The sequence below is a fragment of the Felis catus genome, chromosome B2, assembly GCF_018350175.1.
Source record: "Felis catus isolate Fca126 chromosome B2, F.catus_Fca126_mat1.0, whole genome shotgun sequence".
NCBI lineage: Eukaryota > Metazoa > Chordata > Mammalia > Carnivora > Felidae > Felis > Felis catus.
Window position 1 is genome coordinate 71,993,104 of NC_058372.1, and position 25,941 is coordinate 72,019,044.

The following is a 25,941-nucleotide window of genomic DNA, read 5'->3' on the forward strand; positions in this document are numbered from 1 at the left end:
AATTAAAGCTGCAAATGATAAAAAAGAACATACCAAGTTGAATTCATTTATATCTTACAAAATTATTGAAATGCATTTATAGACTAATCTTGAATAATATATGCTAATTCTTTGATGATAAGACTTTGACAATATCAATGTGACTTCTAAATTTTGGCAATTTTCAGAATTTTGATGTAATTTTATTTTACACATTTTCATGCTTTTCAGATGTCAGAGTTGATTTTAGGAAGCAAAAATGAAACTTAGGTGCTTTCCAAATTAAATTAAGTAGTCAATCTAAAATGGTCAGCTCACAGCCTAGCACACAGCAACTTGCAGGACAACCAGTTGTTTATGATTACCATTATTTCTGTCTCTTCTCTTCCAGCCACACTGTCTCCCTCTGGTTTGTATACCATAATAATTTCCATAAACTCACAGTGTTATTACTTTTTGTTGTGTCTACCCTTTAGCTCTTGGTGTTTTAGAAATTTCTAGAATTTCTTCTGTAACTGTCAGCATAACTCCTGATCTAAGAACATGCATGTACATAACACACATACGGAGGTGCTGAAGAATTCTGTTTCCTCCTATACTAATAGCTGATTTACCGTGCTGTCTAGGATCCAACAGTTTGAGGGTCAGGAGGTGAGCTGGATATAATCCTGACGTGGAGCATATCACACAGAGACTGACAAGGGAAGGCTGAATCCCTGTGTTTTTAGTGTGCCTATTTGCTGCTGGAGTTTGGGACCTTCGGGTTTCCTTGTATGTGAAGCTACTCCAAAGTGCCATTAAAAAAACCCCAAAACACATTTTTACGTTTTTTGAGGAGATTATGACTACAACATAGCAAGTACTTGTTGCCTTCACCATTAATTCAAGGGCTTTACCTTTATTTATGACTTATTGAGAATACTTTCAATAATATAAAAATACTTTTTACATAAAGTGAAATACAAAAGCCTTTTCCCAACAATTCCTTCACTGTCGCTGTTTAGGAGGAACAAGTTTTGGTAGTTCGGAATGAATCCCTCCAGACTGTTTACACAAGTTGACTCAGTACATACAGCTAGTTTTATTGGTGTCCCACTGCTGTGGTAATTGGGTTTTTTTGTTTATTTGTTTTTTTGTCTTTTGTAAAAATGAAATTATATTGCTCTGCAGTTTGCTGATTTTACCAATTAATTTACCATAGGCCTCTTTCCATGTCCTCAGTCTTTTTCATGACTGTATAATACCCAACTGTATTGCTATAGCTTGGTTTATCTAGACTTTCTCCTGCTGAAGGACACTCAGATGGTCTCTGGACTTGGAGATTTTTGTTCTGGCTACATCTGTGCTTAGTTTCCCACTACATTCTGCAGGCTTTAGGAAGCCAGGCTGTCTGCCCTGGTTGGTTATCAGCCTCCAGGGATCATTCTGAAGGCTGTCATTGATCTTGCATGGGACTCAGCTCAAATAAAAAACACCAAATCTGTTGTGTGGAGGTCTAAGGTAACAGTAGCATTTTTATAGAAGTGTCTCATTTCTACCTCCTGGAGATTTGAGATGCATCCTCTAGCTGGGATGGATTTTAACGAGGTCATCTCTGGACACTTAGGCATTGGCAGATTTCTGAGTTTCAGAGCAATGAGAAAGGTTTAATTATCAAATCTGCTTCTTCTCATTGGTAGATCAGCACTCCTTTTAAAGAGTACTTTGAGAACACATTTGTTTTTTCATGATTGTGGACTGTTTTTGTCTCTGTATATTCCTAACCAGGTGCGTTGAAATTTGTGACTTTCATAAATGGCATAATTAATCACGGTCATAAAATCCAAGTAGCAGTATCCCAAGGTTAGCATTTCACTGGGGGTGGGGATGGTATTCATTAAGGTATCCATAAAGTTTTATGTTCTTAAGTCACTATTTACTCAGTATATACAATAACTTATTTTTATCATGGCTACTGGCCATATCTTAGGGTTTAACATCTGCTGACTGAAATGGCTGCATACTTTTAAGACTTTAAACTCTAATTGCTTAGAATGAAGGAAATCTTTTAGTTTATGTACATATTTTTGCTTGGAAAATCTTATTTCATATTCGCAAAATATTAATGTAGAATTTAAGAAAGTTGTTATCAAATTATTAGACGTGTAGAGGAAAATTACCCCTTTGGTAACATGTAATTATTCAACGTATTTTAAGCAGTAACTTGCTGTTGATTTTAATATTTTTTACCTTCCAACACAGCTGGCATCCTGCTATGATATCATAGCTATTCTTTTTGATTTATTATTGTACAGAGTATATCATGCTGTGTGAACAACCACAGTGAGCCGGTATTGAGAATATATCTTTATTGTTTGTGACATTTCCTATGTTAAAATAGAGTTGTGGTCGTTAACCAGGTTTTAATGCACAGGGACAGAAACGGTTATGACGCTTTTACTTCTGCAGGGATTTCTTCCTGCTCAGTTTCCTTAAATATCTAGGAGCTTGAGTTTTTCCTGCAGTGCAGCTTTTACATGCTATTTTTGTGTTTTCCTTTTCCACAAAATAACATTTTCAAAGGCTATTTATTTATATTGCAAATACACCCCAAAATGAACCAAAAAAAAAATCACTTTGATTCCTAAAGCAATATGAAGAAAAAATGATTTTGAGATGACAGTGTGAAATACAGTAATTATGTTTGTAACACAAAAGTATTTTATAATGGAATGCATTTTTGATGACAAGATTACAAATCTCATTTTTCTTTGGTAGTAGGATTAGAAACTATATTGAAAAATTTTATAACAATGCAAGTACCAAATGACTGTCCAGTGTGAGAGAGTTTTAACTTCCTTGGCATAAAATTGTATTATTAATTTTAAATTATTTATTGGACTGAAATCAGTTGTTTTTATTCCTTAATCAAAACTGCCATCGTATACTTGAAAACATGTATTCTCTTCAACATCAGATTTCCCCTTTCTTTTCCAGTCTGTGATCAAAACAGGGCGACTGCTAATCAGTCACGAGGCTCCCTTGACAGGCGGCTTTGCGTCGGAGATCAGCTCTACGGTTCAGGTAGAGTCACTTCTTGGCACTGATTTTAACATTCGTGCAATGGTACTTGCCAATTCCAAGAAAAAAGTTACTTATCACGATATATGCACTTTTTGGAAATGCATGTTTTCCATTTGACTCCACTGTCCTTTAGTTAGTTAGTGGTCTAATTACATCTTCTGGAAAAGAAATCTTGAAGTAATAAAAACTGAAATTTTTATAGGAAGAAGAAAGTTTGAAGTGAGTTTACAAAACAAATGTAAGTTCTGTCTGCTAGGATAACAGGAAATGAAAACTTTTAAATCCGAATGTGGTATTTCTCTTTTGATAAAACTTAAGCTTTTTATGCAATATGTTGATTTTCACAGCATTCACCTTAAAAAAGATGAATCTGTCAAAAGGTAATAATATAAATTCAATAAATAATTTCAAAAATCAATAATTAATTTAATTAGTTTAATTAATAATCATATTATGTTATGCTATTAGCCACGCTTTAGAAATGGTTTAAAGCCTTCTTTTTTAAAAAAAATTCAGTTAAACTGCAGCAAATTTTCCCATATACCGCTTTATGGAGGAGTTTTCTTTAAAATATTTGTTTGCATTTATCTCACAGATAGGAAATTAAGATGATTTAAATAAGTTTCATTTTTCCGAGTTTTTTAAATTAAAAATTGAATAACGATTTTAAATATAAAGTATATGCTTTTTAAATTCAGAATATCTTTACAGTTTGCAAACATTTTACTTCTCTTTACTGGTGTTCAGATGATTCTGTTGTTAAGATACATGTAAGTTGAGAATTCCTTTAAGTGTATGTGGTTTAAAATTTTGATATAAAGTTATGATATATGAATAATGATAAGTTGCTATAGGTTAAGCTTTTAACCAGTAAACAATGATTTCTACCAATAAATTATGTTTAAGTGCAAATTGCCGACATTGTAAGCACTTTAAAATTAAATGAAGCAAATTTAAACAAATGTTTATAAAACTAGATTGACATAATCTGTAATTTATAGTAAAAAATTATACTGCTATTTTTATATGTTATATATTGTCACTAACGGAATTAAGGAAAGCAAATATTTGAGTTTGCAGATTTGTTTTTTTATTTATTATATAAGTTAAAATTTGAGCCATACTGTTGCTTATCATTATATAACATGAATGCCTGGTATTGTACATTTTATTCATTGAGTAACATAATGTACTAACTTTGTAAACAAAATGGGGGTGCAAGAACAAATCACCCTAATACCAATATGCTATTTCAAGTCAGAGGCAAAACTGGAAAAAGAAACTGGAATTTTCAGACTCCTAGTCAATATGTAGTCCACTAAATCATTTGAAATGCTTGTGACTTGCTAATAGAATCTTGATCTCATAGCCTTATTCATTTTGCTCACTGAATTCCATAGTGTTATCTCAAAAATTTCATTTTTAAATATAAAAAGAAAACAAGTACAACGCAGAATTAGAAATTATAACTTCTCTTGTGAAGTTCACTTTCTCTAAGTGTGCTTAAGCTTGATCTCCATAAATTATTAGTAAGCTGCAGTAAGTGTAACATATTTTTCAGACTGGAAAGGAATTAGAAAGATCACCTAATTTAGTGTCTGTCGGTCTTGAATAATGTGTGGACTTGTGTTCCCAGAAAAATGTCAGGTCTCAAGAATACATTTGTGAATTTCAGTTTGAGGACCATCGTATCACGAGTTAAACAAAGTCATTGCAAAAAGCTAACACGAACAAGATCATAACCGCTGTGTTAAGACCAGATCCTGAAATTACTTGATAATAATTGGTGGTAAAAGTTGTGAATGAGATTATCCAAAATATAATTATATTTGTATCATAACATGAAGACAACAAGACACCTTGTAACCCTCTCAGACTCCCAAGAATATGCCCATAGGTGTCTGCAGTCTACAGTCTGAGAAATCATGACCTCATCTGACCCTATCCCTTTCACACACTCGTGTTTGTCATCCAGAGTGCATTTCACTTACCCAGTTTAAAAAGAGAGTGGAAGGTCTGGAGCTAGGACAGGAGTCTGGAGCAAATGTTGAGTGTGTGCATATGCACTGTTTATTCAAGGTTTCCCCGAATCCCAGGAGGAAGATAGAAGTTTTAAATTTATTATAAAATGTTCTGTTTTCCATGTTAAAATCATTCAACCAACCAACCACAAAATGAATTAAGGCAATGATGTAGAGGGGTCTGCATTTGATGTTTTGGGGAATTAGTATTTAGATTTATTAGTATGAGGATGAATTTGAAAATACAGGTGTTTTTGCTTATTCACATTTTATTTGCACAAATGGAAAGTATGGAAAATGAATTTTAATAAAATATATCAACATAGTATCCCCAAATGTTTGCCGATTGTGGCTTTTATGAATTGATAAGAGAGGGGGAATAAAGACACCTTGAGAGGTTTTGTTGTTGGTAATAAGATTTGCATATAATTTGCATGTCTGAATGATAAAATCTACTTTTCCGTAATTGTTTCACGCACATATGCAGCTAAATGCAGTGAACTATATTGAGCATCTTTTTTTATGGGAGGCCTCGTTCCCTGTTACAAGTGAAACCTACATCCTGTTACCAGGGCCTTGGATGATTTAAACTGAAATTACTTAAGTGTGACATGCACTTACTTTCACCACTTGGAATGATTCATATTTCCATATTTCTTTTTGTCGTATAAACTACAATGTAAGGTTAAAAAAAAGACAAAGCAGGGTTAAGATATTGAAAGCCAATTTTCTGGGACAGCAGGGAAAAGGTACACAGAGAACTTTTCATTGTTGTCTTGGAAAACAAGTCTGAAACTATGGATGAGAATGATCTATAAATTTTGAGCACTATTGATTAAAATACTGAGTTATTCTCATTGTTTTATCAACGAATGTAAATTTTATGTAAAAGTGAGCACACACACACACACACACACACACACACACATCTGCTCCACAAGCACTAGTTTGTGGAAGATCTCCGGTACTTCAAAAGGTCATGGTTAATCTTATACAAAATTGCTCTTAATATTATAGTATTTTCAGAGAATGAGGATTAACAATAAAACTACTGTTTTTAAATATGTTCAAATCTGAGAGCACCATTTTGTTTCCCTTAAATTTTGGATTATTACCCATATTAAAAATAAAAAAAATATTGAAGGCAGTACAGCACTTTAGAATATTCTTTTAAGTGTATGGTTGGTATTTTTAGATAGAAAAATTAGATCATACTATATAAAATTGAATATCAACAGAACATTTTTTTCTGCTAGGTATAGGAAGTATATTGCTGGCATTACTATTAAAGGTTTTTTGTTGTTCTACAGATAAAATATGAAAAGAATGAATATGAAATATATTCATACTTTATTTACATAACTTTTCAATTTACGGCAGATGCTCTTCCATCATACAAGGAATTCATTGTCCACATCTTAAGTTTGTTCGTGCCTGTTGCCTCTTTTTCATAAAGAAAATTTTATTTTATTAAAAAAGTATTCATTGTTAACAGCCTTAGTATGAAGTAATGTTAAACTCACAGAAGTGACTAAACATAACATTTTTAGAACATGTTTGTCAATAGCTTCTTCGTGAAATTTATATGAACGCTTACGGAAATCAAAACCAATGCATCGAATCTAAGAACTGCTTTGCATTCCTATTGGATTTAATTTGGATGTTAACTAAGAGGCAGAACAAACTGAGGTCTGGTGTATTTGGCTTCCCCGCTGGGGAAGATTTCTTGGTCCATCATCCAAAGCTTCCCTGTCTCTTCCCATCTAATTTTACATTCCCATCTGTTCTCACTTTGAGGGTGAGGGAACTTTTTCCTTCTTTCATTTGACACATACTGAAACTTGGAGATGTGCTACTTTTAGGGAGGTATGCATTCCATTGTGCACCCTGATTTGTAGAAAAGCACAAAGACAACAGTTTAGGTGGTTCATTGACCTCACAGTGTAGTTTGAGCAAAGATTTCATTGTTTCAGAGAATTATATAAATTAATTATGTGTGATGTTTGTATTCCTCAGCTTCATGTAACCTCAGGTTAAAAAAAAAAATCATTCCTTTGCAAAAAGAAATGTGTTAACCTTATCCACTTTAATATTCCTCTAATTAATTTATATTATATGCTCTAGAATGCAATGTTCAAAATAGGCATTATTTATTTAAATATTAAGGCCAAGTAATTTATGGTATTTGAGTAGCTTTAAATAGTATAATTTCTTTAGCCTTGTAGAAACCAACCTTTATTATTAATTTCTAACACATTCCCATCATGATGAAATAAATCTTGACTCTGATAGGCTTGTGATAATTTTTTTTTCTTCTGGATTCAATGCTTAATATGGGCGCCAAAAATTTTAGGGATTGGGGTTGGCTTAAAGGTTTGAATTTTTTTTTTTTTAACACATGGAAGCAATAAGTCTGCAATAAAGAGTCCAATTGGAGAGGATGGTAAGTTTCCATACCATTGTTCCATCCTTTCTGTGCGGTCTCTTTTCCTAGAATAAGAACTCAGAAATCGTGCATACTGACATATATTTTTAAGGTAATCATATTCTAATAGTTTGAGAGGATTTTTATAGGGTTTACACAAATCACTGTGTAAACGGAAACTTTCATGATTTCAAATAAAGGAATTTTTCTTTTCTTACTGTTTCATGCTAGAAAGGATTATACAGAAGGATTTTTTAAAATAAACTTGTTATTACTACCAAATTTATGAACACTCTGTTTAAAAACATCAATCTGAAGAGGGAAAAACTCCTAAATGGTCTTGAGTTTTTATCATTGTGGAAAATGTTATATTAAAATTATGATGTTACAAAGTAAGAGTTATCAGAGAAAGCTGTCAGAGTAGTAATTTGATGAATAGTTTATTGCAATTTTATAATCCTAATTTTTTAATTTATATTTTTAACCAATGATGCATTTGCCAACAACAACGGATATAACATCCAGGAGAAATGTACTTCTGCATTAAAATCTATTTAGATGGAGCCAGAGCATCAGAAAAGCAGCTTAACATAGAGTATTCAGATATAGGATGGCCTTCTTTAACATGGAACTTTGCCTGGAAGCCTGTTCAGTGTTCAGCAAACAGTTTCTATGGCCATAGATATGAACCAAAGACTAAATCTTTCCAGGGATACATCACGGCCGGGGCCACTGCTTCACTATTTGTAGTTATGTGGTGGTCCTCCTCCTTCACCTGATCATGCCAGTGTCTGTTTCTCCTTTGCTCAGTAGTATAAATGTGGCCAAGGCTCCATCTTTAGCCCTCCGCTCCCTATTCTTTCTTGGGCAGTCCCAACCTTTGGGTGGCTATTCTTGAAATTTTCAAAAATGAAATCCTTCAGGACTTATTCTGCCTTTTGAGTGTTAGACTAAAAATTTCAACTTCATGCTAGTTTTGCTAGTGATAAGAAATTTGTATGATAAAATGGTGTATGTGTAAGGATTTTTAACATGAGACTGACAAAAGGTGGGCATTAGCACATAAATATCCTCCAGTTTCTAGAAATCAGCTTATCTCAAAATGAACTCTTATTTTTCCTCAACTCTTTCGGGACCTTTTAAATTGTCTTGTTATTTATCTCCGTCCCTCAGCCTCTCACATCTTATCAGATTACTATTTACTGTTTCCTTAAAACACATCAAATTTTGTGCATCCTCTGTTTGAACACCTCCAATGGGTCTTCTTGGGCTATAGAAGTAAGATCTTTATGTTGACACTGAAGATCTTCATCTGCCCAAACCAATGTTTTCAGTAATATCTCTCACATCTTTATGTGACTCCAATGTACTGTCCTACTGGCCACTTCCTGAATGATAATTCTTGCAACCACACTTTATTGAGTGCTTTGGGCACAGCCTTAATTTGGCCATTTCATTCAAGAAATGGAGTTCTTGTTTTGTGACACAAATTTAGTAGCAAAAATAGATGCTAAACAGATAGTTATTCAAAGGTACATGATTAGATAGAGAAATATTCTGAGGACTATGGGATTATAAAAAATTTACTCACCCAACCCATATTCAAGCTGAGTCAACTCTTGGAGGATGAGTATGACCCTGTGAGTGAAGGTCAGTGGTGGTTCTAGGCAGAAGGAATACGGAGGCAGGAAAACTATTTGATTTTCTAGCAATTTCAGTGGTTTGGTTATGGTTGAAGAGTAGTATATGAGGCTATAGCACCAGGTAAGGATCAAGAAGTTGGTATGGTTTAGACCCTAAAGAATCTTATATGTAATACTAAGGAATTTGTTTTTGCATGGAGGAAAAAGATGACAGAGTAGAGCCAGCTCCCATAGATAATAAATTTCAGTTCTCCTATATAATTTTTTTAAAACACACCTCACAGGGGCGCCTGGGTGGCTCAGTCGGTTAAGCGGCCGACTTCAGCTCAGGTCACGATCTCGCGGTCAGTGAGTTCGAGCCCCGCGTCGGGCTCTGGGCTGATGGCTCAGAGCCTGGAGCCTGCTTCCGATTCTGTGTCTCCCTCTCTCTCTGCCCCTCGCCCGTTCATGCTCTGTCTCTCTCTGTCTCAAAAATAAATAAATAAATAAAACACACCTCACAAATTTCCTGGCAAGTAGGAAATACAGCTCTTCCTTAACTTTATGGGGTTATGTCCCAATAAACGCACTGTAAGCTGAAAATATTGTAACTGAAAAATGCATTTAATATACCTAACCTGCCGAACATCATAGCTTAGCCTAGCCTAATTTAAATATGCTCAGAACACTTATATTAGTCTGCAGCTGGGCATGATCATCACACACACACACAAGTTGATTTTGTAACAAAGTATTCAATATCTCATATAACTAACTTATTGAGTACTGTGCTGAAAGTGCAAACTAGAATGTTTCTAAGTGTATGGGTTGTTCCCCTTCGTGATTCCTGGCCAACTGGGAGCTGCAGCTCGCAGCCCTGCCCAGCATCAGGAGGAATATTGTACCACTAGCCCAGAAAAATATCACAATCCAAAATTCGAAGTATAGTTTCTATTGAAGGTGTATCACTTTCACACCATTCATAAAGTTGAAAAAGTGCAAATTCAACCATGGTAAGTTGGGGACCATCTGTAGTAGTAAAATGGTGGTCACAATTACTTTCATTATTTAATGTAAAAGGGCATAATAGGATTTTAAGCAGGAATTAACTTAGAAGGATTTGCAATTTATTTTTTTTTTAAATTTTTTTTCAACGTTTATTTATTTTTCGGACAGAGAGAGACAGAGCATGAACGGGCGAGGGGCAGAGAGAGAGGGAGACACAGAATCGGAAACAGGCTCCAGGCTCTGAGCCATCAGCCCAGAGCCCGACGCGGGGCTCAAACTCACGGACCGTGAGATCGTGACCTGGCTGAAGTCGGACGCTTAACCGACTGCGCCACCCAGGCGCCCCAGGATTTGCAATTTAGAAAGGAAAGACTCTTTGGCACTTGTGTTGAGGACGTATGGTGAGGGCTGAGACAGGAAGTCACAGAGATTAACAAAGGAACTATTTGAGTAATTTGAATGAAAGATTTGAGGGTCTTCTAATCAAGGGCATGAGAGTGGTGTTGTAGAGAAAGGTGAATTTTAAAACGGGGAATTTGAAAGAGACTTGTTGACTGATGAGACATGAGCAGTGAAGGAACTGAGGTGAGTGACAGAGGCAGGCAGGAGTTAAGAATAAGGCTTAGCTTGGTTTCTAGGTTGGATCATTTTTGAATGGAGGTGCAGTTTCATTGCAAAACAGGTGTAAGCATATCTTTTGTGGAAGATGATGAATTCATTTTGGACTTGTAGAATCTGAGATGAGGATGAAAAAGTGTGTCTTCAGCCCAGAAGAGAATCTAAGGTGTAGGAAAAGATTAATGATTTATCATCTTATGGTGATGGCTGAGGTCATGGGTATGGTTATGATCACAGGGGAAGTTTCTAAAGAAGTCCCCAGGTACATCAACATTTAAGAGGAAGAGAGGAAAAAGCTGTCAAGGAGTATGAGATGGAGTGGTCAGAGAGAAAGAAGTAGAAAAAAGCCATTACAGAAAACAAGTATGGAGAATTTCACCGTAGTGTATGTAGTCAACATTATTAAATTGGCTAAAGACTGATGGTTGTAACTGGAAGACACTGGTAACTGAAGACCTTGGTGATGTTGATGAATGTAGGGTGGTAGCCAGCATGGTGGCTGTGTTATATTTGGGCTGGTGAGTGAATGAGTGGGGAAGACTTGAAACAAGGAAACGTGACTTTAAGAAACATGACTTTTAATAAATAAAAGGGAGAAGCATAAAGTAGAAATCAATCTCTAAATGCTATTCACTCAACATAGAAAGCCATTTTTCTCCCTTTGAACCCCGCTCCCTCACTGCCTCTTCATCCTCGTCTTCTCCCTTACCTCTCCATCCCATGTAGCGTTGAGTTTTAAACATCTCTCAAACATGCCCTTTGCTTTCTACTTTTCTAATAAACCCTAAATGGACTTAGAAAGTGCGGCACCTAGGTGGCTCGGTTGGATAAACATTCGACTCTTGATTTTGGCTCAGGTCATGAGCTCATGGTTTGTGGAACTGAGCCCTGCATCAGGCTCTGCACTGACAGTGCAGCTCTTTCTCTCTCCCTCTCTCTGCCCCTCTCCCACTCGTGCTTTCTCTCTGTCTCTCAAAATACATAAAATTTAAAAAAATAGAAAAAAAAGAGAAAAACCCCACACAATCTAAAAGGAAAATGTAGGAAATAACTGATATTAAGATGGGTAAGAAGATTTTGAGCAGAAATTTAAGAAGCAACAATTACCCACCATGTTGTCATAGATTAATTTATTTGCATAAAGTAAAGAAAACAAGCACAATTTAAAAAAGAATGACAACTAGGTCAGTGTTGAGGCACATAAAAAATTAATATTATATTAAACATTCTTAAATATCAATAAGGAAGCTAATAGTACCTTCATTTCAAAGGTCAGAGACAGATTTTTTTTTTTTTAGAACTATTAGTGGCCGGCAAAGATGAAAATATATGCCACTTGGGGCGCAGGGGTGGCTCAGTTGGTTAAGCGTCTGACTTCGGCTCTGACAATGATCTCAGAGTCCATGGATTCAAGCCTCGTGTTTGGCTCTGTGATGACAGCTCAGAGCCTAGAGCCTGCTTTGGATTCTGTGTCTCCCTCTCTCTCTGTCCTTCCCTGCTCGCACTCTGTCTCCCTCTCAAAAATAAAATAAAAACATAAAAAAAAGAAAAAAGAAAATATATGCCACTTATGACTAAAAATGTAAATTTCAAAAATGAGATAACTGTCATTTGTTACTAATAAGAATGGTGCTGATTAAAAATAAATTGTATTTAGTGTTGAGATGGTGCAGCACAAGTGTAAAAATGGATTGCTCTTTTAGGAAAGCAGTTTGGGAATTGTCTATTGAGACTCTTCAAAGTGTGCATGTTCTCTGACTGAGTAATTCCAGAAACCCTCACTTTGGAGTTCCATACCAAAGAGTGTAAGGACATTTTTCTCAGTGCCAGCCATATGATAAGAAAATACTGAGAATAATATTAATGAAACAGGAATATAGTTGAACAAGCTATGGTTTATCCATGGGATGAATGTTACAGATTTATTAAAATTATTAAAAGAATAGTTGACAGCATTTCTATGGATAGAACATTAAATGAAAAACTCATTATGCAAGCCTACAGGTGTTTTTACTTGCCCAGCTTTGTGGAAAGAAAAAAAATCAACAACATGTATATCTAGGTATAAGGGAAAAAATGTATAAAATGTGACTTTTTGATTTATATAATTCCTAATAATTTCCTCATTTCCTATGTACAGATATCATTTATAGTAATTAAAAGCTTTATTGTAGTTAGATGTATCTAATACACGTCATAGTAAATCTTCCAATTCTTGCTAAATTGTTTTAAGTAAGAAAGCCCATGTTTGCTCATAAATTTGATTTTTTAAAATATCATAGTACTTTACTTTGACTTGGTTCCTTAATCATGTACATTTGTGTTTGGGGAGCTGCTGTCCTTAGTGATCGTGGCTACCTACTCAGATTTGTAAACTGAGATAGTTTTAAAACCAGGAAACCCTACTTACATAGATTAGGTTATTCTGCAGATTAGTTCCGTCCCTCACATGTATGGCCTGTATGATTTATTGCTCTCATCATAAAAGTGAAAGCAGCATTATATTGAGATATTCAGATTATTTAATCTTCCTATGTTAATTGGTTAGTGATACTGAGACTAACATTGGAAATCCTGCTTATTTTCTCTCCCTCCTTTTGGTATTAGCTTTACAAAAGATTGCTGTCATTCTTTTTGAAATCTTTTTGGATGTGAGCCAGTCAGAAGAAAGATCATCCACATTCCATCTTTCTGGGTAATGATAAAGTACTCCAGTTTTTCTCACACAATCCTTAATATTTTCCCTGACAGAAGTAGTCCCCTTTGAATTCAAAGGCACATTCATTACGTACCTCCCTCCTTTCTCCCTTTCTTTGTAACCTCTGGTTAGCATTTTGTTGTGTCCTTTTGGTGATGTCCCAAGACCACTCCTGTCCATCCTGCTTAAGACAGACTGATCTGCCAGTTGGATGGGAAAAAGTAACTGCTGGAATGTTTGAAAAGAAATGTGAAAAGTGAAGGGTTATGTTATAAATGTGTAGTCCTTAATCATGAGATAGACGTTATTTAAAGGAGTATGTGGATTCCCCAATAGCCTCAATTTTGAACTAGCATCTCCTCAGAAAGGCTCTCCCAGATGTCCCCTCTATAGTGGCTGTCCACCCCAGAGATTTCCCCCATCACATTACTCTGTTTTACTGTCCTCATTGCCCTTGAACTGTCTGTAGGTTGCTTGTTAATTTGTTTTAGTGCCCTTCTTGCCCAGGAGAAGGCAAGCTTCATGAGCTTAAGGACCATGTCTGGCTTGTTCACATCTGCCAGCCTGGTGGCTAGAACCATGCCTGATGCTAAGCAGGCACTCAGATGATTAAATGAATTTTTTGCCCCCCAGCATCACTGCTGTTGGCAATTTCTTCGAAGAAGAATGATATCTTGCTGGTTTGTGTTGTATATAGAAATCGCCAGTCATGAAAACTGCTAGATTGGACTGTTGCCTTTTGTATACCTATACCCCAATTTGTTGACTGCCCCTGCACCCCCAAAAGATTTGTTCTGTTTATGAGTTAACTTCCAAAATGACCACTGATATCATGTACTGGTGTTCTTCACATTTCTACTTTGTGTTCTCATTTCTTTTGAATAATCTGGTGATACTTTTTTTTTTTTAATCCTCATAATTCTCTAGTGAGGCTAAAAAAGACATTTTCTTTTATATAGTTACCGGTGAAGTTTCCTAGAATGAATAGACTCCTTAATGAGTAATATAAATTCTTTATAGAAAAGCATTACTTTCTTTTGAAAGTTACAGTGACTTCCTATAAGTTGAATTGTGCTCCCTTAAAAAATAAAACTAAAAAAAAAAAAAAAGTTAGAGTGATTTCTTTGATTTGGTACCTTTAAGTTATATTTTAACACCTAAAGAGTTGTAGTTTACTTTCAGAGCAATTCTTGAAGATCTGGTTGTAGCCTCAAAGAAAATTATAATTGATTGAAAATATTTCATTTCCTTATTTGGTGTGAAATAGTTTTTCTTTTAAAATATGTATAATCTTAAGATTTTTCAAACTAAAATAAAATTATTTAAAATTTTGTAAGTGAGAGACAGCAGAGAATCTATTCATGACCTGGCCAACTCTCTCGGCCACCTTGTAACATCAGAGGCAAATGTGGAGAAGCATATTAAATTTGTCAAGAAATTTTAGGTATGTTTTGTCAGCATTGTATTCACAAACAATAAGGGGCTGGGTTGGCTCTTGGAGACAGAACAAAATTTCTCAGCTAGTTCGTCATGCTTCTTGGTGGGCAGTAAAGTTGCTGTTGTTGAAAGCTCATTTTATTTCGGTAATTTAGTGTAATTAAATTTACAGCTCAAATTAGTTTATGCTTTGTTACAAGGGCCATCATCTCTCTTCATAAATGAGTTCACAGCTCACCAAAACATGCTTGAGTTTAAAATAGACATTAAAATGAAGATTAACTACTGCTAATGAATTTTCTGCTCAGCTTGAATCCAAACACTTGTGAAAATTAAGACGAGTTAAAATCAACACTTACCTCAAAAACAAGCAGTTGAAAATGAAAGTTATAGGCAGAAATCATCTAGTTTATAATTGTTTTGATTTTTAAATCTATCAAAATTAATGAAAGTGTTAGAGATGTTTTAATTTGCAGAATGTCTGAAAATTTGCATTTGGGGAAATGTTGAATATTTGATTATTTTCTTTCAAGTGACATTAAAGAAGGTACTTTATTTTTTATTCTTGATCTACTTGAAGAGACACACTTTTCTGTTTTAATCCTTTAAAGGACCATATAATGATATTTACTATTTAAGGTAGTTAAAGGTAGTTAAGGTAGTTTTATATTACACGAATTTTCTTTATCAAAATTATTAGGTGAGAAGTAGAATTCATAACTATTCTCGTAAGAAGGTCTAAATATTTATGTTTTAAGAAGTGCCTTGAGATGACTAACATTTCAAAATCCATATCCTTATTTATATCATCCACAATTATAGTTGTATCATTGTTTAAAACAAGTCCTGATTATTTCCTTTCTTTTGGTAGGATTATTTTACCCTCTTAATAATTACATTTCTGCATTTCTTCACTGCACCAATTTTATATTCCTAGCTTAGAATACAGATGTTATAAAATACTCTCCATGCCTGTTTTTTTTTTTTAATTAAGATTTTCTTTTTAAGTAATCTCTACACCCAATGTGGGGCTCGAAATCAACCCTGAGATCAAGAGTTGCATGTTTGACCAACTAAACCAGCCAGGTGCTCCCTACCCCACCCCATGCCTGTGTTTTGAGTACTTTCTGGATCAGAAAGACATAACCTTGGTTTTCCCTGAGATGGCTTATATTTGTAAGTTTTCTAGCACCATTTTTCTTCTTTATTCCTTTAAAAATACCAATGGTTAGCTCTATATGAGCAGTTAAAGAAACTGAAACTTAGCCTTACCTTTACAACTCATTACTGAAGAGTCTCCTTCCTCTGCACCCCAACAATAAATTTATGCTTTATTTTTCTAACCGTGAAATTTCTGGGCATCGATTTCTACCTACGAGTGCATAGCACACAAAATTGAATGTATTTTGTGAATAATATTCCAGCATCACACAGTCCTGTGTTATTAAAACCAGCTTTCCTATGGCAGTTCCAAAAACATAGTTCAGGTACATTAAAATAATGAAGTATTATACAAATACTGATAAAATAGTCTTTTAATGTGAGGGAATGTTTTATTATGTATGCAGCTATCAATTTACCTAATAAATTAAATACAGTATCCATTTTAATAAAACCCATGTATTTTACAAAACTAGGACCTTGACTAACCTATATTTAGAGTCACAAGAGCCACCGTAGTGTGGTTGAAGCTAAAGGTTCCTATTAGTGAGCAGGCCAGATTCCTTTTGTTAGCCCACCAGAGACCAAGAGTATCTTTTTTTTCCCTCCTTTCTTGCCATCTTGCCTCCCTCCCTTTCTTTTCCCCTTGCCTTTCCTGACAGTTTTCTTTATGCTAGCCTCAGCAAACATATGGATCTTTGCAGCAAAACTATAATTCTCTTCTCACCTTGGACAGTCTAGCATTATTCAGGGTAGTTTGTGCTTATGAAAGCCTTCTCCCTCCTAGTAGGCAAAAATTGGAAGTATCCCGTAATATTGGTTGAAGGTAGAGGGATAAGGTAGATGTAGGCAAAGCTTTTCTTTTTCACATGGTTGATCAAAGGTGATCTTTTTAAAATGTATGGAATTAATACCATTTGTGACACATTTTTAAAGGGAATCATTTATCAGTACGAAGTATGTGCGTGTATATTTTTTACTGGTGATTTTTTTAATGGAATAAGGGAATGGGGCGTTATGTGGGATGCTTCTGTCTACGCTGTTAATTTCCTCCAACAGTAGTTTTAATGATGCTGTTAGAGGATAATTTACTGAAGTTGAAACTAGAGGGATCATTAGGGCACATAATTACGAAAGACATTCCTTTCCAAATCTGAAATAAATAAAAGAACAAGCAGAAGTCCCTAAAACGTTTTTTTTTTTTATTTTGCCTAAGAGAAGACCCAATTTTCAATTTTTTTCCTTCACAACAAACATCCTCAAAAAAAAAAAAATTCTCATGTTCATTTAGTGGTTATCCTATTTGAAGAAATTTGCTAAGCCCTTGAAAAGTTCATTTTGAATGACTTTTCTTACTACTTGCCTTGTCACTCAAAATTGGGACAGAATATTATTTGTTCATTCATGAAGATGCATTTAGTTTAATAATAGAAAGCAGAGTTGTCTCTAACATCATTATTGTGTTACCTCTATTAAAAAAATTCTTTTAGAACCAAGGCTTAGTTCACTTGCTTCCAGCTAATGAGTTTGCTTTCCTCAGGGACAAACAATCTTTAAATAATGTTTTCTGAGAGGATAGGATTCCATGTTATACAAATAGAGATGCTTCCCTTGAGTTACAGGGAAGGATGGGTGGGCTTATCAAGTGGATACTAGTTTGTCTGTTGAAAGTCTTTGGCCTCACAACTGCAAAGCCAACAGTCTCTCTACTGTCTAGAACATTTTAAAATTGATAACTATTTCATAGATGAAATCTAAAGTCCTTTGTTTTTAGTGACTTATTTTATTCTTTAGTGTCGTAGAGTTAAAGTATGATCACCTGTAATATTTATCTTTTCATATTCTTTGCAAGTCAAGCATTTTTAAGGTGATTTCCTCTTTGCTTTGGTTTTCATGAAGACTTTGGTCATCTGTATGTCAAATAGAACTGACATCTATATTAGGATACATTTATCTCAAGAATAAACGTTCACAAATTTTATAGTAACTGACCGTAGTCTCAGCTTCCATCTCAGGCTAAAGAGAGGTAAACTGGTAGAAAGTAAAGAAATTGGTTCAGCTATTTAAAAAGTTATTTCCTTTCCCACCTATTCTTATGTCCAGTTGCCTGAATAGGAAGCCTGTCATAGGGACAGTGAGAACTTGACCTAGTAGTGTAACAAAGGTGATCGTATATTTTATCTTCCAAATTTGGACAGTAGGCATAAATTGGGGTCATTCCATGACAACCATGTGTAATTACTGACTTGGGCTACTTTAGGGAATATGTCAACTACCATGTTACGCAATTAATCTTAAAGAGTAGTAACAGTGGAATTAGAACCATGGAGGAAAGATTCTTACTAAATCAAATTTAGATTTCTTAAATGTCCAAGAACTAAAAGAACAAACATGAAATAACTCAAGAGCATAAGTGCCATTTCTTCTTTCAGTTATGTCTTTTAAATGTAAAAGAAGAATTTAAGATGGGTTGTTTTTGCCTAGTGGCTTGCCGCTGCCTGTTCTCATGTGTAATTTATTTTTAGTTATTGGCAAACTACCTGGGAATCATTGAATGACTTGTTTGTTGTGCTGGACCTTAATCCTTAATAGTTTTAAAATGTCAACAAGTTCTAAATGTATTTAAAATAACTTTAAAATCTCCCCTAAAGTGAATGTTTGGTTGTTTGTACTATGTACAAAATGAAGATGAAAATATAATTATATGACAATATGACGCAATATGGCTTTTACTTCTTAGCTGCTCTACCATTCTGTGAATGACAAAGTGACCCTTTTTATTAGTGACAGCTTTTAATTTTTAGAAATTTGACTTTTTGAAATAACTGCTGAAGGGGGAAATTTTATTGTTCCTGAATGGTAAATTAAGAATCTGGGGAGATTCATTAACCGTTTCAGTGACTTTAGTCTTTCAGTAAACTTTATTTTCATTGCATTGAATCAAATTATTGGGACGCCTGAAATGATTCTATAACGATTATTTAATTGTTTGCTGACTTTGGGGTGTATGTTTCTGAAAAATGCCTTGATGAGAAAAACCCACTTGGCAAGATCAAGATCTCATAGATAATAGGGATGTAGGAGCGAATGTGACATTAAAAATACTTTAAATATGTACTTAAAGTAAGGTAAATCAGGATACTATTTCCAAAAGAAAGTGGAAAATGGACTTGCCTCTTGCATAGGCACCCCTTCTCCTGAGTGATCTTTATTTCGCACAATGGTGCAGAACCACATGCACCATCAGGTATATTCTCTCACAGCTTTTGTGTTATACAGACTATACTTCATCTTTTAAACATTAGCTTTTAAACTTCATCTTCTTTTAAGATGTTAAAACTTTTTTTTTTGCATTACAAGCTATTTGTGTGTGTGTGTGTGTGTGTGTGTGTGTGTGTGTGTGTGTGTGTGTGTGTGGTTTTCCTTAAATCTGGGCAAAATACATATGAAACTGCCCAGCCTTTTCACACATTGTCCTGGGGCTTATGGCTGTGGTTTTCGTTGCCTGGTCTTGGTTCCTGTATGCAGTGTCTAATAGGCAGTGTTTAGAAGCCGGAGGTGTAGAAAGCAGGAGTGGTTAAGCGTCCTTTTGTTTAAGGGGACAGAATGTAACTGTGCACATATATAAATAGCTGTCACATTTTAAAACTCTGGTGGACAAACGTGAAGCTGTTTTCAGCAAAAGCGATTGGTAAAACGCTCATTGCTAGATGGTTACTGAAGGGCCAATCTGTGTATTTCTAGAACTTTTAAATATCTTATTTTTGTGTGTGGGAGAAGAGGGGTTTCTTTGAATTATTTTTTTTTTATGTTGCTAGTAAGGTATTTTAGATAATATGGTTGCATTTAAAATTTTACTGCAGAGTGCAAAATTCAAGCGAAATATAGCCACCTTTTTATTGATTCCATAGCTCTTTAAGGGTTGTACACAGTACAAAGTTGGATTTCTCCCTTTGAAAAGGTAGGATTGTCAATTATATAAGGTGGTGAAGTAATTATCAAATTGGACTGATTAACTGCAAAAATATCAAGGAATGAACAAAATGCAATGATAAAAATAAATGTTAAAATAGTGGTCATTTGTAATCTTAAGTGATAAATAACTAACAGATCATTTGTCACTTGGTATAGTTGGCCAGTTCCCATAGCATCTTGATTTGCTGTACTAGAAAATTTAGTTAAATATATTTAGGGTCGAAAGATACTATTCTCACATGCTAGTACTTCTATTTAATAAAGAGTTCTTTTTAGAGTTTTCAGAGAAACCTTTGGATGCTAAAAAGATATGATCAAAGGGGACTTCTGCTTTAAATTATAGTTATATTTCTTTTTTGAGATATTTATATATAGTCACTTTTGGGTAAAATCATTTAGAGAAGGTTACCTTTCAAGTTTATTTAGAAAGATTCAAGAGAATTATTCTAAAACTTTAGTAGATGTTTGTTTTTTCTAGGGAGAGGAATTGCATGTATGAGTGATTTTTAATTCTTTATCGAAGGCCTTGTTGATTCCAAAATTTCCAACTGCTTGCTTCATATCTCCATTTGGCTCTCTGAAAGCTCTTTAGGAAAAAAAAAATGTCCAAACCCACTGTTATTTTCTCAGTGTTCCCTATCTCAGGCCAAAAGCTTGGGAGGCCTCATGAATGCCTGTTTTCCCTGTGTGCTGTGTTCAGTCCACCAGGAGGTGCACTGCTCTAGAAATAGATCTCTAATCTGACCACTTAGCACCTCTACTACCTAAGTCAAAGCCAGCATCTTTCTTCCCTGAACTATCAACTTCTCACAAGTTTTTCCTGCAACGTAGCTGGAATATCCTTTAAAATGTACAAATTAGATCCTGTATTTCCTTGTCCCAGTTCAGTCCCCCACTCTCACCATGAAACCCTAACTCCTTACTATAGCCTGAGCAGCTCTACTTCTTAATCTTATTTTCAAATTCTCTCTGCCCTCTTCACTCTTTTCTAGCCTCAGGGACCTTTTTGCTCCTTCAATGAATGTATTTGTGGTCAAAAAAAAAAAAAAAATTAAACATAAGGCAAGAAGCAGATACTTCTGATGATAGCTTCAGAATATCTTAGTAATTAGACAAAACTAGAAAATTTGATCCAGATAATGCAAAAATGCCCTAGACAAGTAACTTAAGTTTCTTAGGGTGTGGTGTTATTTTTCATCTTTCTCATAATGCCATATTTTGAATAACACAAGTTGCAACATATAGTTAATGCCGATTTAGGTAATTATGAAAGTAGCTCTGAAAAATTCTTTTAGTTTCCTAGATAAATGTTACATTTGGTTGTATGTAGTTCAAAATTTTATGTAATTTTAATCACTAACTCAGTTAACAAAAATTCAATGTAGGACTTTCTTTTTTTAAAAAAAATTGTTCCACATAGACTTTTTATTTATCTCCTTGTAACTTAACTAAATGATGATGAGAATTGTTCTCCATTACACTGTTAATAATGTTATAAAAGTAATTATGTAATTGAAGTTTCAGAAGGGAAGGAGACGGATAGGAAATTCAAAGACATAGATAGAATTTATAGACAGACAGTAGCCAGAGGAAAAAAAGAGGAAAATTACATACATATAGGGAACAGCACTCAAAGTTGTCTTATTTCTCATTAGGAATAATGGAAGTCAGGAGACAATGGAGTGACATCTTTCTAGGGCTGGAAGTAAAAAATATTCCAACCCAGAAATCTACATTCAGTCAAACTAGCCTTCAAAAATGGAGGGAAAAATAAAAAATTTTTCAGATGAGCAAAAATGAGAGAATTCACTGCCATTAGACCTGTGCTACAGGAAATACTAAAGGAAATTCTTCATGCTGAGAGGAAACAACACCAGATGGTAACTTAGATCTATAACTAAAAACTGCAGAACACACATTCTTTTCAAGTGCACAGAGAATGTTGGCCAAGATAGACCATATGTTGTTATACCATAAACAAGTTTTAATAAGATTCAAACGTTTGAAATCTTACATAATGTGTTGTCTAACCACAATGGAATTAAATGAGGTATCAATAAGATACCTAAAAAATATTCAAGTGTTTGGAAATTAAAAGGAAAATTCTAAATAATAATAGGTCAAAGAAGAAATAACATGGAATTTATAAAATCTTATATTTAATTTTTTTAATGTTTAATTATTTTTGAGAGACAGAGACAGCATGAGCAGGAGAGGGAAGAGAGAGAGAGAGAGAGAGCGAGAGAGAGAGAGAGAGAGAGAGAGAGAGAAAGACCCAGAATATGAAGCAGACTCCAGGCTCTGAGCTGTCAGCACAGAGCCGACGCGGGGCTCGAACTCATGAACTGTGAGATCATGACCTGAGCCAAAGTCAGGTGCTCAACCGACTGAGCCACCCAGGCGCCCCTGGAATTTATAAAATCATATGAATTGAATATTAATGACCATGCAGAATAAAATATATGCAGAGAAGCTAAAACAGTATTTAGAGGAATATGCATAACTGTATTTGCTCATTTTAGAAAGAAAAAAAAAAAACCTTAAAACAATGTTTAAAGTTTCCACCTTAAGTAGGGAAAGAAAAATATACTGGTAGTATACCGATAGTATATATACCAAATATACCGATAGTAAGTAGAAGGAAGGAAATAATAAATATGATAATAGAAACAATAAAAAAAAAAAAGAGAGACCCAAGAAAGATCAAAATGATGTTAAGGAATACTATGAATAACTTTATGTGTTAGGCATTCCTTGGTCCCCATTCTCCAGTAATGGTTGAAGGGCAAGGACAGGACGTGGGAGGGGAGCGGAAGGCGGGGCAGCTCTCAAGCACCTACTGTGTGCCGAGTGCTCTGTTGGGAACTTGACACACCTTTTATTTCATCCCTTGCCATCTTAATGAAGTGTCTGTTATATTAATTTTTGTAGATTAGGCAATTGAGGCTCAGGGAAGGTAGTTAATTTGCGTGTCGCTAGATTGCAGGCAAGTACAGGAACCGGAAACTGCCCCACATCTGCCTCCAGGTTCCATATGCTCCCTTGACTCTTTATGTATTTTGAACATTGCAGTAATTAATCCAAGCAAACCAAGGAGAAAACTAACTGAGCATGTGAAACTGGATCGCCTAGGTGGGGTGTTACTCAGAGGTGTCTGATGACCATGTTGTTTCCTCTGTTTCAATTCAAAATGTAATTATTTTTTTAAGTTTCATATTCGCAAAACCCATTTTTTCTATTTGTAAATGAAATCCATTTTTTTTTAAGTTTATTTATTTTGAGAGAGAGGGAGTGCATGTGTGTGCAGGAGGGGCAGAGAGAGAGGGAGAGAGAGAGGGGGAGAGAGAGAGGGGGAGAGAGAGGATCCCAGGCAGGCTCCGCGCTGTCAGTGCAGAACCAACGAACGGTGGGTGAGATCATGACCAAGCAGAAATCAAGAGTCAGACGCTTAACTAAGTCACCCAGGCACCCCTGAAATCCATTGAAATTAAGCAGAAGAGTGTTATAAAATACTTTGAATATTAAGAAAACGTTTTTCCCATGAAGTTGAAAGTACCTTCCACACCAGCATGGATGTTAATAGCATTTCAGTAATTAAATATTCATTCTTATGAAGGAGGAGTGATAACACTCAGAAAAATAGATTTTATTTTGTTTTCTTTCAGGGTACACACACACACACACACACACGTATATGTACATATGCATGCATGTACATACATGCGCATGTATGTACATACATGTGCATGTATGTATATATACACATATATGTATATGTGTATATATACACACATTAGGAAAAGGTTTTTTTTAATTTAATGGTTATTTCCTTATTATATCTGGCAAGTAGAATGTGTCAAGAAAAGATTGTTTCTGTTTGTAGAATGCAAAATATTTTCAAACATATTTAAAAATAATGAAAGATACAATTGAATACACTTTTGTAGGTATTCCTTTGCATTCTGATTCAGCTTTTATAATACTTAAATATTTACATTAGGAGATGAATTCATGCTGGCTCAGTGATTCATCTCAGAAATATGTATGTAAAGCTTATGTTAAAATTCTAGGAAAGAAGTATCTTTGCAGGTACTGAAATATATTTCATATTAAATATATAATTAAAACTGTTATACTAAATTGTTTTTGAGAACAGAGCCTAGATTTTTCCTTTCTTTCATTCTTCTTCCTTTCTTTCTTTCTTTCTTTCTTTCTTTCTTTCTTTCTTTCTTTCTTTCTTCTTTGTTTTTTTTTTTTGATCCTAGATTTTTTCCTACGAGTTTTGTGCTCTCTTGTGAGTGCCAAAAGCTTAAATACATCTTTTTATTTTGCAGAATTTTGAGTTGTATAATCATGATATAATCAACATGAACAGTGTTGGAGGACTGGTTGTTTGAAATGCTGACTTGTCTGGCAAAGCCATATGTTGTCAAGTAGGTGATAGAAGCATTTCTAATACAGCTAGCACAGTATTTGTCATAGGTCATTGTAAACCAAAGGCATTTGCATTTTCTGACTGGTCAGACCTTGACAACAATGAGTTTTATCATTAATTGAGGTTTTATTTTTGTTTAGCTCTAAACTATACTTTAGATTTGTGGTTTTCTTCAGTTACACTGTGAAAGGGAAAATACTCTATGAAGTTGTGCTGAAACAAAATTCTGGGGAAAAAATGAAATATGAGCTATTCTGTAAAACATGGCAATGTGTACATACGGAACAAAGCAGTATTTATTAGAAAACTTCATCTATGAGGTGGCAGCACTACTCTGGTTTGAGATTCACAAACATCAGTGGGAGCTTAAATGGGATGATGGTGCTCTAAAAAAAAAAGACAATTTCCAGTGTTCATGGCAAGAAATACTGATAGGACCTTATTTTATTAAAACTAGGGAAAAAACATACAAGGAAAAGTCTTCACATGATATATTACCTGAACTCAAAGAATAACTCTGTTGTATCTTCTGGCCTTAGTCAGCGGCATTTATATAACCCTGTGTCAGGATCCTCTGGTGCTGATGTGGTGTAAATGTAGCAGACTAGATGGAGAAAAGTAAGTATTTTCAAAACTAGCGACATGTACTTAGGAGTCGTAACTGCATGAGTCTGGCAAAAATAGATGACAGACAAAGAAAACTAAACATTAGGGCAGAACATAGGAAATCCTAAGGAAAAAAAGAATCTTAGAGAATGTCCAACCCAACTTCCCACTTCCTGTGCTCCCTGGGAATGTTTTTGCATGCTCATGAGTGTGCCCACACAAACCCACCCATGGGACAAACACAGGCATCTGCATAAGAACCAGTAAGGGTTTGTAGGCCTAGAGCAAGTTAAGAAAAGACTAGAGTCTACTCTGCTTGTGCCAAAATCTCTTTTTTAAAAAAATTAGTCCACAATAAAATGAGAACAATAAGAGTGTTGTTTCCTTCCCTTATTTAATGGAAATAGAAACTCTTCAAACTTCCACATTCCTCCTTGGGAAGGACAGTTTTTTATTCTGCGATTTTGTCTATCTTCCTTTTACATATGTTTTTCTCTTATCAATGGATTGTGTTAATTGGCTTTTGTGTTAATGTCTTTGCCAACAAGTCAGCCTGGTGTTAATCATCCATTTCTTTCTTTTTTTGTGTGTAGGCGATTGTACCAATTCATAAAATGGTGCTATATATTATACAGCTGAAGGTTCCACTTAGATGGGTCTCCAAGAAAATATTAATAGGAACAGCCTGTACTAAAAGGAGTGTTCCAAGACTGTTCAGCTTTTTCAGTAATTTTTAAAAAAATTTTATGTGGGGGCACCTGGATGGCTCTGTCGGTTGAGCATCTGACTTCAGCTCATGTCATGATCTCGTGGTTCGTGAGTTCAAGCTCCAAGTTGGGCTCTGTGCTGACAGCTTGGAGCCTGGAGTCTGCTTCAGATTCTGTGTCTCCCTC

At 34.9% G+C, this 25,941-nt stretch overlaps 1 protein-coding gene across 2 annotated transcripts in view; it reads left to right on the forward strand.

The window, feature by feature from the left end:
• BCKDHB (branched chain keto acid dehydrogenase E1 subunit beta) overlaps window positions 1-25,941 on the forward strand; it is a 209,378-nt gene that overhangs the window by 143,099 nt on the left and 40,338 nt on the right. For both annotated transcript variants that reach the window (XM_003986336.5, XM_006931864.4), the window contains exon 9: window positions 2,956-3,042. In XM_003986336.5, coding sequence (XP_003986385.1) covers window positions 2,956-3,042 — 87 coding nt within the window. The remainder of the gene's footprint in view (window positions 1-2,955; window positions 3,043-25,941) is intronic.